Source organism: Gaeumannomyces tritici, assembly GCF_000145635.1.
Source record: "Gaeumannomyces tritici R3-111a-1 unplaced genomic scaffold supercont2.2, whole genome shotgun sequence".
In the NCBI taxonomy this organism is placed as follows: Eukaryota; Fungi; Ascomycota; class Sordariomycetes; order Magnaporthales; family Magnaporthaceae; genus Gaeumannomyces; species Gaeumannomyces tritici.
This window is the reverse complement of record NW_008804546.1, coordinates 7,441,081-7,451,841: the sequence shown is the minus strand read 5'-3', so window position 1 is coordinate 7,451,841 and position 10,761 is coordinate 7,441,081. Positions and strand designations below refer to the sequence as shown.

General features: G+C 61.6%; 5 protein-coding genes across 5 annotated transcripts; 3 read left to right on the top strand and 2 right to left on the bottom strand.

Annotated features, from left to right (window-relative positions):
* Positions 1-632: 632 nt before the first annotated feature.
* On the top strand, positions 633-1,448 carry GGTG_05040 (hypothetical protein; the record flags this gene model as incomplete). The annotated part of the gene is made up of 2 exons (XM_009222839.1): positions 633-968; positions 1,239-1,448. The coding sequence occupies 2 exons, from the start codon at positions 633-635 to the stop codon at positions 1,446-1,448; spliced, it is 546 nt and encodes a 181-aa protein (XP_009221103.1).
* A 1,572-nt stretch (positions 1,449-3,020) lies between these two features.
* Positions 3,021-4,045, bottom strand: GGTG_05039 (hypothetical protein). The gene is made up of 4 exons (XM_009222838.1): positions 3,908-4,045; positions 3,764-3,780; positions 3,500-3,705; positions 3,021-3,438 (listed from the first exon to the last, which is right to left on the bottom strand). The coding sequence occupies exons 1-4, from the start codon at positions 3,965-3,967 to the stop codon at positions 3,158-3,160; spliced, it is 564 nt and encodes a 187-aa protein (XP_009221102.1). The 5' UTR covers positions 3,968-4,045; the 3' UTR covers positions 3,021-3,157.
* Positions 4,046-4,252: 207 nt separating this feature from the next.
* On the top strand, positions 4,253-5,409 carry GGTG_05038 (chromosome segregation in meiosis protein 3). The gene is made up of 2 exons (XM_009222837.1): positions 4,253-4,509; positions 4,579-5,409. Exons 1-2 carry the CDS (start codon positions 4,301-4,303, stop codon positions 5,351-5,353), a joined length of 984 nt encoding a protein of 327 aa, XP_009221101.1. The 5' UTR covers positions 4,253-4,300; the 3' UTR covers positions 5,354-5,409.
* A 131-nt stretch (positions 5,410-5,540) lies between these two features.
* Positions 5,541-9,769, top strand: GGTG_05037 (hypothetical protein). The gene is made up of 2 exons (XM_009222836.1): positions 5,541-5,866; positions 5,924-9,769. Exons 1-2 carry the CDS (start codon positions 5,664-5,666, stop codon positions 9,639-9,641), a joined length of 3,921 nt encoding a protein of 1,306 aa, XP_009221100.1. The 5' UTR covers positions 5,541-5,663; the 3' UTR covers positions 9,642-9,769.
* Positions 9,607-10,747, bottom strand: GGTG_05036 (hypothetical protein). The gene is made up of 2 exons (XM_009222835.1): positions 10,464-10,747; positions 9,607-10,411 (listed from the first exon to the last, which is right to left on the bottom strand). The coding sequence occupies exons 1-2, from the start codon at positions 10,515-10,517 to the stop codon at positions 9,836-9,838; spliced, it is 630 nt and encodes a 209-aa protein (XP_009221099.1). The 5' UTR covers positions 10,518-10,747; the 3' UTR covers positions 9,607-9,835.
* Positions 10,748-10,761: the final 14 nt, after the last annotated feature.

Sequence of the window (10,761 nt, the reverse complement as noted above, 5' to 3'; positions counted from 1 at the left end):
CGGTACCGGACGACCCCGACCCCCCGACCCCCGCCCCCCCCCGCCCCGCCCCGGGGTGCAGGAATTGGGGCGAATCGGATGGAATGGATCCAAAAGCCGTTAGGTGCTTGCCGTGTATTCGGTACTAGGTACTGCAGCCCACACTGCAGCCCAGTCCGCCACTGCAGCCCCACCACTGCAGCCCACCACTTCACGGTACCCCCACTCCCCACTGCAGCCCACTTACCATTGCAGCTCGCCGCTACAGCCTGCAGCAGCAGAAAATCACCGCAGCTAATAGGCTGGCCCCGCAGCCTCGTTCGACCCTGCGGACTGCAGCCTCGCCTGCATTTTGTAGTGACATTTACTTTCGCCGGCCGCCTATGGTGCACGCCGACACCGGGAGGACATTTCGAAAAAAAAAATTCGAAAGATTATCGACAGGCAAATGTCTTGCCTTGCCCGGCAGGCCGGTAAGGGGCGCGCACGCAAACGCCTGGCCTTGCCGAATGCCATCATCAGCACGGCTAAGCAGCGGGGTTGCCCTGTTTTGTGCCGTTTTTTTGCCCGCCGCATTTTCGCCAACTTCTCAACTTCTCATCGGCAGAGGGAACGGCAAGTTGTGACATTGCTCACGTGCCCCGTTTCCCATCATGCCCTCCGCCATGCCTGAACAGGGCGGACCGCAAACCCCTGATCGACACGCTGTTGGCGACAGCCTCATGTCCTTCAATGACAGCAACGGCAACGACATGTCTGCGCACATGAACGAGGCCTCTGCGTGCCCCTGGTGCAGCCTCGCGTGCCAAGCGTGTCACTACATTGACGAGGTGCTGGCCCTCAGCAGCAGCGACCTTTGCCCTTCTTCTGCCTACAATCAGCTCCGGCGGCTAGAAGCATTCACTGCTTGCGCTTCCAGACGTTCCCCTCTCCTTCCGCCCGCTGGACGGCAGCTTTTCGCGCGCTCTCTACTGCCCAGCCATTCACTGGTCAGCTCCTCGCTGCCCAGCTCTCCAACATTTGCCCGCCGTCCCTGATTGGTCACGCAGCAGTGGCAGCTCCCGCAGTGGGAACTGTACCAGCGCCAGGGGTACAAGCACACGCAGGACCAAGTCCACCAGCATCGCCAGCACCAGCAAGACCAAACCCACCAACAACAAGTCCACCACCACTACCATCACCACCACGACCACTACCCTCAGCAGTGGCAGGAACCTTAGGAGGGTCTTCGGGCGCTGGTCAATGCTGCGGCTCTGCAGCCTCGCGCCGGCGAGCAAGCTCGCGGCACTCACGGGATCATATCGGTGCCCCCCCAGCCTGTCCAACAACAGGGCTACGACAGCTACCAGACCATCTCGGACGAGGAGCTTGAGTCGGATGACGATAACCCTGGATTGACTGGCGATAACCCTGAATCGGCTGATGAGTCGGCTGATAACGATCTTGAGCCGGCTGACAACGACCTTTGATCATTCCTCGTTGTCCAATCCGCTTTTGCTTTTCCGCCCTACTGCTTCTGCAGCTTTAGCTGTTGTGTTATCGATGGATTTGCTTGGAACTATGCCCGGCCCCAGCCTTTGGTCGGATTTCCATGTACCTAGGTAGCTAAAACATTTCGTCGTTTTGCTTTTCATCATGCTCCCACATCTTTTGCCTTTGGCTGCAGCGCCAATTGGCCGCTTGCATTCCGGCTGGTTCCACTCCTGTATTTCACGAAGCAGCCACTCCAGCTGTAGCTGTGCCATCCCCTTCCACTCCCGTACCCGCGGAACAAAACCTCCGGTGGTAGCTGTACCGCTTCCGTGCATCCCTTGCCGCTTTCGTATCCGCGGAACAGGATTCCGGCTGTGGTAATGCTACAAACAAGCAATGCTTGCCAAGGCATCGAAAGGCACCTTGCCGTCGCGGCCGGGCGATGGGGCAACTACTTGCCGGTATTTGGCGGGCGGTGTGGCAAACGCGGCTTGCCGACGGGAGATAGGGGGCAGCTGATTGACGCCCAGCGCCCGATCTGACCCGGCTGCGATCTTTGGCTCCCAAAAAGTCTAGTCCTTTGGGCTGCCGCACCATGCGGCCTGCTTGTAGCAAGCCCCTATTCGAAACGCGCCAGCTTGCTGCATCGACCCGACCCGGCCACCTTAGCTTATTTCCAGCATTTCGGCCAGCAAGGCACCTTCCGCTGCACGGTATAACGCGGCACCACCGGATGCACGCGGCGGCTAGCTGGGTGGATGCCGCTATTGCTGGGCAGACGACACGACACGATGCAGTTATCTTTGCGGCTTTGTCGCTTTACTAGGCCTTACCGTTATGTCTTCTTTTGTTATGCCTGGAAGCGGGCTAGTTAAAGCCACAAGTGGAAGGTTCGTGAGGTGTCCGTTTACCTTCTAACAACCCGCCGGTCCGCGAGGCTCTGGCCCAAGAAAGATGGACCGGCAGGCGGCCGATCGTGAAAAAAAAAGACTGCATCCATGGGCATTTTTGGGCATCCCGCCGGCTCCCGAAACAGCAGCCTTGACCGCTTTTGTCGGCAAAGGAATACGACCCATGGCCCGCGGCGCGGCACCTCTGCATTCTCCGCGACTTGGCTGCATCGCTCTGCTGCTCCAGTGTCCCGGTACGGCTGGCCTAAATTGGCAATGGCGGTGGTGACGGGGCGCGGCGCGCCAGATGCAGGGCGTCGGCGGCGGCTTTGAACAGTCAGTAATCATGCGCATCATGAAACGTGCTCCTCCTCTGTTAGCCAATGGAGATGTGCTTTGCCTCACCGCCACCTCGGCTCACGACCTCGTCTTCAGCGCCTTGTGCGTCCGGCGGATGTTTTCCGCTAGCACCTGCCTTATTCCATGAGATGAAAACCCCTGGGTTAGGCTAGGACCGCGCAGAGTGAGCCAACAGCTTACATAAGTGCTTGCGCTATCGCCCGACGAATGGAAGTGGTGCTGTAGGAACTGGCAAGAGTCCTGACCACTTCTAGGTCAGCCAATCCAGGGATTCACCCGGAGAGATGCCATCACAGAGCAGACACAAGACCGAAAACGTCAACCAAGCGAACTCCAGATCCATTCGAGTCTCGCCATGGATGCGCGGCAGTCTGTGACCACCACGCACCAACGTGCAACGCCGGTAAACTATACACAATCCATTGCCCGGTCGAACCTGCACACAACAGTCCACCCTATGCGCTTCCACCATTGCGCTCGGCCTCAAGCTCACGCTCCGCTTGCCGGTAGTACTTTGCCGTGTCGATGCCGTGCTGGTTGTGGTTGACAAAGTTGAACCATGGCATAGCCCCCATAAAGAGCGTCGAGTAGCGCGACTGGCGCGCCGCCACGCCCTGCATGTTGGGCGTCAGCCGGGACTCGCCGTACAGGGGCTCGCCGGCCTTGACCTTGGCCACCATCTCACGCATGTCCATGTCGATCTCGCGCTGGTTCTCCGACATGCCGTAGAAGCGCACTGCGGGGCAAGTTAGTGTCGGGGTCGTGTGGACCAACCATCAACACGGCAAGGCACTCACAGCTAGATCGTGTATAAAAGTAGAGAAAGCCGCCGACGAGGCCCAGCCCGCCGCATAGCCTCATGGCCGGCGCAAAGCCACCCTTCCCAACGTAGGACGGCGAGAACTTTTCCAGTGCGAGGAGGATGCCGGGGCCGGCGGCCGCGGCGGTGGCGCCTGCTGCGTAGTCGGACGGGCGGGCATAGCCGACAACCCGCTTAAAGTGTCTGCGGCGTGCAGGTCAGCGAGCTGCTCAGCCGGCCGGCATGGCGAGGGAGCACCTACGGGTCGTTGTCGATAAGCTGGCCGTGTTTGGGTCGAGAGCAGGTTCGGACGCTAGGTTAGCCTCAACTGGTCGCATGTCGTCGCAGCATCGCTTGTGTCGTTGTTGACGTCGAGGGAGAGGAATTGGGGAGCGACGGCACGCACAGGATAGTCGCTCTTGGCGACCTTGGAGGGGATAAACGTCGGCGGGTTCTGGGTCGACATGGTGGCGACGCTCAGCTGTACGGCTCGATGTTTGTCGGTTCGGCGAGGGGCAAGCAAGGTCGTCGTCGAGTGCTTCAGCCGAGGATTGATCAATTCACGATTAATGGACCATTGCGCGGGCGAAGCTTGATTAGGGCCTGAGGCAGAAACAACGCCTGCAGCTGCCCCACGCTGCCGGCGGCAGGGACCGGACCCACTAAACGCGTGTTAAGTAAAGTGCCAATTGACGGCTGCTTCCCGACGCGTCCAGCACAGGCCTCTCAACCGCTGCTCCAGAGATATGCTCTAGAGATACTGCTCTAGAGATACTGCTCTAGAGATACCACAACCACCATGCCTCCCAAAGCAAAACAGGCGCTCGACGCCATCGACAACTACCTCCCTGATGGCGACGACTTCGAGGACCCCTTCGCCTCGCCCACAAACTCCCCGACCCAGAGCCCCGCCAAGCGCAAGGAACCCGATGGAGGGTTGGGTATCGACGAGGAGATCTCGGTCGCCAAGCGCGCACGGGTTCCACGGGTGAAGCTCGACGAGACTCGGTTCGTCCTTTTCTACGTTCCGAAATGGGCTTGGCAGCCTTGCGCGACCTAAGCTTACTGTCGATGCAGCCTCCTCTCAGACAAGGGAATACCAGCTCTTCGCAAACGAGCGGGCCAGCTCAAGCTCAAGGGCAAGGGCCACGAGTTCTCGGACGCCGCCCGCCTGCTGTCCTTCTACCAGCTCTGGCTCGATGACGTCTTCCCGAAAGCCAAGTTCCTCGACGCCCTAGCCATGGTTGAAAAGGCCGGCCACAAATCCATCATGCACAAGCAGCGCATGGATTGGATCAACGAATCGAAACCGAGGCCCATGGACAGCGCCGAACCAAAGACGGCATCCGCAGCTCCCGACGCACCAACAAGGGAACCTACCCGGATAGCACCCATCTTCGAGCAGCGGCCGAAACCTGCGGGAGACGACGCTCCCCTGGACGACGAGCTGGGTGATTTGTACAATGCCACCCCCGAGCCAGAAAGGCGGACAGGTGGAACCATTGGTGGGGAGCCTGATGATGAGGACCTGGATGCCCTGATGGCCGAAGCAGAGGCCGCGCCAGGGGCGTCAAAACCTCGGCCATCTGCACCCGCTGCCTCTACAAGCCTGTTTGGGCCGGGCACAAGTAGTTTGTTTGGGTCGGCCAAACCAGCAGCGCCGACTGTGAGCAGCGGCGGTGGGGCACCAGAGGACGTCGATGACGACGATCTGGACGCCCTCATGGCCGAGGCGGAGCTGAATGGCAAGCCAAATAGCGAGGCGGCAACAGGGGGTCAAGCCCCAGCTCCGGCTGGGACAAGCTTTGACGATGATGAGGCGGCCATGGCAGAGTTGGAGGGCATGTGGTGATTTTGGGCTAGTAGCTCATCGCGTAATGGATAAATAATCAATGATTGACGAGTCTGCATTGAGTCCATGTCGATATGCTACTCGATCTCAGGATCCCCACCAATTGCGTAATGTCAGCGGCTAGCGCAGCTGCTTGTGGGTCGGGCAGTTGCCCCACAGTGATGGTGATGGTGGGGTAGATCCAACTAGACGGGTCGACGTTGGCAAGCTCTGGGTGCGGCCACTGCCATTGCTAGCTGTGCTATGTCGCCCTTTCCCTAGCTCTAATTCCAAGGCACCACCGCCAGCAGCAACAGCCCGCCTGCCCAGCATGGCGACAGACCTCGCCGAGGCCATGGACCGGCTCCAGCTGGACGGCGACCTGGCGGACCCCATCGACGAGATCCTCTTCCAGCAGCAGTCGCCCAGGAAGCGCCGCAAAGAGTCGCCCGACGAGATCAAGGCGAGGCTTGAGGACAAGTACCTGACTCCGTCGCCAACCTTCTCGACCGCGTGGCTCGACAAGCTGCAGCAGTAAGCTCCTCCAGTCCCTGATATATCGCCGCCACAGCTGACGTCGTGAATTGTCAGACGCTGGGACGTCCCCGTCGACTATGGCTCGCTCTTCACCCTCCCGCCGACCCAGTCCAGGACCGTGGTCCGCTTCCAGCGCCAGGGCCTCGAGGGCCGCATCGTGGGCTACGACACGGTGACTGTGCCCGCCGCCAGCGCCACGGCCAAGAACTCGACATCGCTGCTCCGCAAGCCCGCCGGCAATGCCGACTTTGTGCGCGGCGCCGCCGGCTTCTTCCCCTTCGCCCCGGGCGGTCTCGATAGCGTCGAGGCCGCCGCCGCCCTGGACGACCAGCTGCTGCGTGCCTCGGGCGGTGACGCCTCGGCCTCGTCCAAGAACAAGCTCGAGCGTGTCCTACCGGTGGGCGACAAGGCCGGCCTCCTGCAGGTGGCACCGGGCTTGAGCAGGGGAATCGATTTGAGCCTGAGAAAAAAGTCGCAGACGGAAGAGGCCAACGCCACAGCTGTGCTGGATGAGCTGGACCAAGAGCCCGAGCCGAACCCGGACGGCGACGAGGACGATGCCGAAGCAGCCAGGATGGCCGCAGACGCCGAGGCGGATGGTGATGCGGACGCGGATGCAGATCAGGACGAGGAGCTCGACGCGCTCCTCCCCGTCGAGTTCCCAGCGCTCGAGCCGCACGGGCAGCTGGCGGCGTCGAGCGCGCGCAAGGCGGGACGCGAGTGGGCACACATGGTGGACGTTAAGCGCGAGTTCACCGACTTCCGCGAGCTGGTGCCCGACATGGCGCGCGAGTGGCCGTTTGAGCTGGACACGTTCCAGAAGGAGGCCGTGTACCACCTCGAGAACGGCGACAGTGTCTTCGTGGCGGCGCACACGTCGGCGGGCAAGACGGTGGTGGCCGAATACGCCATCGCGCTGGCGGCCCGGCACATGACCAAGGCCATCTACACGAGCCCCATCAAGGCGCTGAGCAACCAAAAGTTCCGCGACTTCCGCCAGACGTTCGACGAGGTCGGCATCCTGACTGGCGACGTGCAGATCAACCCCGAGGCCAGCTGTCTGATCATGACGACCGAGATCCTGCGGAGCATGCTGTACCGGGGCGCCGACATGATCCGCGACGTCGAGTTTGTCATCTTTGACGAGGTGCACTACGTCAACGACTTTGAGCGTGGCGTGGTGTGGGAGGAGGTCATCATCATGCTGCCTGACCACGTGTCGCTGATCCTGCTGTCGGCCACGGTGCCCAACACGTACGAGTTCGCCTCGTGGGTCGGCCGCACCAAGAAGCGCGACATTTACGTCATCTCGACCCCGAAGCGCCCCGTCCCGCTCGAGCACTACCTGTGGGGTGGCAAGGGCATACATAAGATCGTCGACGCCGACAAGAAGTTTATCGAGAACGGCTGGAAGGACGCCAACTTGGCCATCAGAGGTAGGGACAAGCCACAGGCTAGCGTTGCGAGCTCCGGATCCGGCGGTGCTGGAAACCAACGCGGCGGCCGTGGCGGCCCGCAACGGGGAGGCGCCGGCGGCAGAGGCGGACAGCAGAGAAGTGGACAGCAGCAGAGAGGTGGACGGGGCGGAGGTGGCGGCGGGCGTGGTGGCCAGGGACCTCCGCGTGCAAGCCACGCGCCCGGCCACATGGGCAGGGCTGGCCGGCAGGGAGGGTTCACGTCGATGGCGCAGGACCGCAACCTGTGGGTGCACCTGGTGCAGTTCCTCAAGAAGTCGACGTTGCTGCCGGCCTGCATCTTTGTCTTTTCCAAGAAGCGGTGCGAGGAGAACGCGGACGCGCTGAGCAACCAGGACTTTTGCACGGCCAACGAGAAGAGCGCGATCCACATGACCATCGAGCGGTCCATCGCGCGGCTGAAGCCCGAGGACCGGGTGCTACCGCAGATTGTGCGGCTGCGGTCCTTGCTGGGGCGCGGCATCGCGGTGCACCACGGCGGGCTGCTGCCCATCGTCAAGGAGATGGTCGAGATGCTGTTTGCGCAGACACTGGTCAAGGTGCTGTTCGCGACGGAGACGTTTGCCATGGGCCTGAACCTGCCGACGCGCACAGTTGTGTTCTCGGGCTACCGCAAGCACGATGGCCACTCGTTCCGCAACCTGCTGCCGGGCGAGTACACGCAGATGGCCGGACGGGCTGGGCGGCGTGGCCTCGACACGGTGGGCTCGGTCATTATCGTGCCGCCGGGCGGGGGCGACGAGGCGCCGCCCGTGGCGGACCTGACCAAGATGATACTCGGCGAGCCGTCCAAGCTGCGGTCACAGTTCCGGCTGACGTACAACATGATCCTGAACCTGCTCCGGGTCGAGGCGCTCAAGATCGAGGAGATGATTAAGCGTAGCTTCTCGGAGCACGCAACGCAGCAGCTGCTGCCCGAGCACGAAAAGGCCGTCAAGTTGTCCGAGGCGGACCTGGCAAAGGTCAAGCGGGACGAGTGCGCCGTGTGCGACGAGGACGGCTGCATGGATGAGTGCCACCAGTCGGCGCAGGACTACCGGCAGTTGACGCAGGAGCTGTACCTTAAACTACTGTCCCTCCCCGTCGGACGCAAAATGTTTGCGGCGGGCCGGCTCGTGGTTTACACAAAAGACGGCGTGCGCACGGCGGGTATCTTGTTGAACGAGGGCGCCAGCGCCAAGGGCAGCAGCAGCAGCAGCAGCGGACCGGCGCTCCACGTGTGCGGGATCCGCAGCGCTAGGGAGACGCGCGACAGCAGCGACATCCTGCCCTTTATGCCGGGGTGGGGGCGCTTTTACACGACGCTGCACGCGGGCAACGGCAAGAAGCAGGTGCAGACCAAGACTCTTCACGTGCCGCTGGGCGACGTCGAGTGCCTTACGGCACACATCACCAAGGGCATCGTGCCCGAGATCTTCCAGAACGGCGAGGCACGGATCGGGGCGCTGAACCAGCTGAAGCGCATCGCGGGCACGTGGGAGGCGGAGTGGTGGCAGGAGGTGGACATGTCCAAGATGCGCAACCTGCAGTTCCAAGAGCTCGTGACGCGGCGGCGGCAGGCCGAGGCGACGGCGACCAAGTCGGCGGCGCTCTCGTGCGGGCAGTTCCTGCGACACTTTGCCATGTGCCACGACCAGTGGCTGATCAAGGAGAACATCCAGCAGCTGCGGCAGGCGCTGTCGGACCAGAACCTACAGTTGCTGCCCGACTACGAGCAGCGCATCCAGGTGCTGCGCGACCTCAACTTTATCGACGAGTCGTCGCGCATCCAGCTGAAGGGCAAGGTGGCGTGCGAGATCCACAGCGGCGACGAGCTGGTGCTGACGGAGCTGATCCTGGACAACGTGCTGGCCGAGTACGAGCCGGCCGAGATCGCGGCGCTGCTGTCGTGCTTTGTGTTCCAGGAGAAGACCGAGTCGGAGGCGCAGCTGCCGGCGCGGCTGCAAAAGGGGCTCGAGACCATCGTGGCGCTGAGCGACAAGGTCAACAACATACAGACGCTGCGCCAGGTGATCCAGGTGGGCGACGAGTCGGCCGACTTTGCGAGCCGGCCACGGTTCGGGCTGGTCGAGGTGGTGTACGAGTGGGCGCGGGGCATGAGCTTCAAGAACATTACGGACCTGACGACGGTGCTCGAGGGGACGATTGTGAGGACCATCACGCGGCTGGGCGAGACGTGCCGCGAGGTGAAGAACGCGGCGCGCATCATTGGCGACCCGGAGCTGTACCAGAAGATGCAGGCGGCGCAGGAGCTGATCAAGCGGGACATTACGGCTGTTGCGAGTTTGTACATGTGAAGTTGATGTATTCATGCTCTAGGCAAAGTGGAAGCAAGCCAGTGTTTAAACAAAAGGACAGAAGAAAAAAAGATAGGTGGATGGATATTCGTCAAGCCGTGATCTGTGCCGGTCAATATGATACTCCTAACGCCCCCAGCCAACCCATACACAGCGGAGGAAAAAAAGAAAGAGAGGGAAAAAAAAAGAAAAAACTAAATGGCCCGCAGCGCCTTGAGCCGCTGGTTCAGCTCGTCCTCGGCCTCCTGCGACGGCTCCGTGGCGGCCGACTCCTTTGCCGGGTCGGCCTTGCTCGGGGCCGACAGCTCGTTGCCGAGGCTGACGCCGACGCTGTCGGCCATCTTGGCCAGGTACTCGTCGACGACCTCGTCGTTGACCTGGGAGCCGGTGCGCTGGGTCATGGCCTCGCGGTATATGCTGTTGGTCAGCTGCTGCTCCTGGATCTGGCGCGTGGCCTCCTCGACGGAGCGCATGGAGCGCTCCGGGTCGTTGCGCTTCATGAACCAGCTGCTGAGGCGCGACACGTTGTCGAGGTGCTGCGTTGTCTGCAGCATCAGGTGCTGCTGCTCAATGTCGGCCTGGAAGCCCGCCGCCATCTGCGCCGTCGACTCCATTTGTAGCTTGGACTCTTGCAGCTTGATTTTGAGTTGGGCCTTTTGGCGGGCCTGCTCCATCTTGCCGGCCTTGAGGCAGGCGGCGACTTGCTTGTCGAGGTCGTTCATTTGCTTGTCGAGCTTGGCGATGGCGCGGTTGGTTTGCTTGACGAGCATCTGGGGGGGAAGTTAGCGGGGGTTTGGGAGAGAGGGAAGGGGCGAGATGTACCCCCGACTTGATGCGCGCGTCGGTGAGGGCGGCTTGCTGGCGTGCTGCCGACATGGTGGTTTTGGGGGCCGTAGTTCGTGGTGGTTCGTGGTGGTTTCGTCGGTCGGGAGGGGAGGGGAGACGGTGGATTGTTGCTTTGTCGGATACGGACAGATGGGAGAGGCGTGGGCTGGAGTGGACTGGAATAAACTATAGAGTGAATGGAACAGGTAGGATTACAGAATGGTCGATGTTTAGGCTTCAATCTTCAGCCTTCTTTGTCCGTGATTCAAGTCCAGTAGTAGTTACGGCCCGCTGG

Bases quoted from the DNA above. Each gene is read 5' to 3' on its own strand.
- GGTG_05039 (XM_009222838.1), bottom strand. From the start codon at position 3,967: ATGTCGACCCAGAACCCGCCGACGTTTATCCCCTCCAAGGTCGCCAAG. The intron at 3,439-3,499 runs GTGAGTGCCTTG...CTTGCCCCGCAG, and splicing joins CTTTTATACACGATCTAGCT to TGCGCTTCTACGGCATGTCG.
- GGTG_05038 (XM_009222837.1), top strand. From the start codon at position 4,301: ATGCCTCCCAAAGCAAAACAGGCGCTCGACGCCATCGACAACTACCTC. The intron at 4,510-4,578 runs GTTCGTCCTTTT...CTGTCGATGCAG, and splicing joins GTGAAGCTCGACGAGACTCG to CCTCCTCTCAGACAAGGGAA.
- GGTG_05037 (XM_009222836.1), top strand. From the start codon at position 5,664: ATGGCGACAGACCTCGCCGAGGCCATGGACCGGCTCCAGCTGGACGGC. The intron at 5,867-5,923 runs GTAAGCTCCTCC...GTGAATTGTCAG, and splicing joins TGGCTCGACAAGCTGCAGCA to ACGCTGGGACGTCCCCGTCG.
- GGTG_05036 (XM_009222835.1), bottom strand. From the start codon at position 10,517: ATGTCGGCAGCACGCCAGCAAGCCGCCCTCACCGACGCGCGCATCAAG. The intron at 10,412-10,463 runs GTACATCTCGCC...CTTCCCCCCCAG, and splicing joins ACGCGCGCATCAAGTCGGGG to ATGCTCGTCAAGCAAACCAA.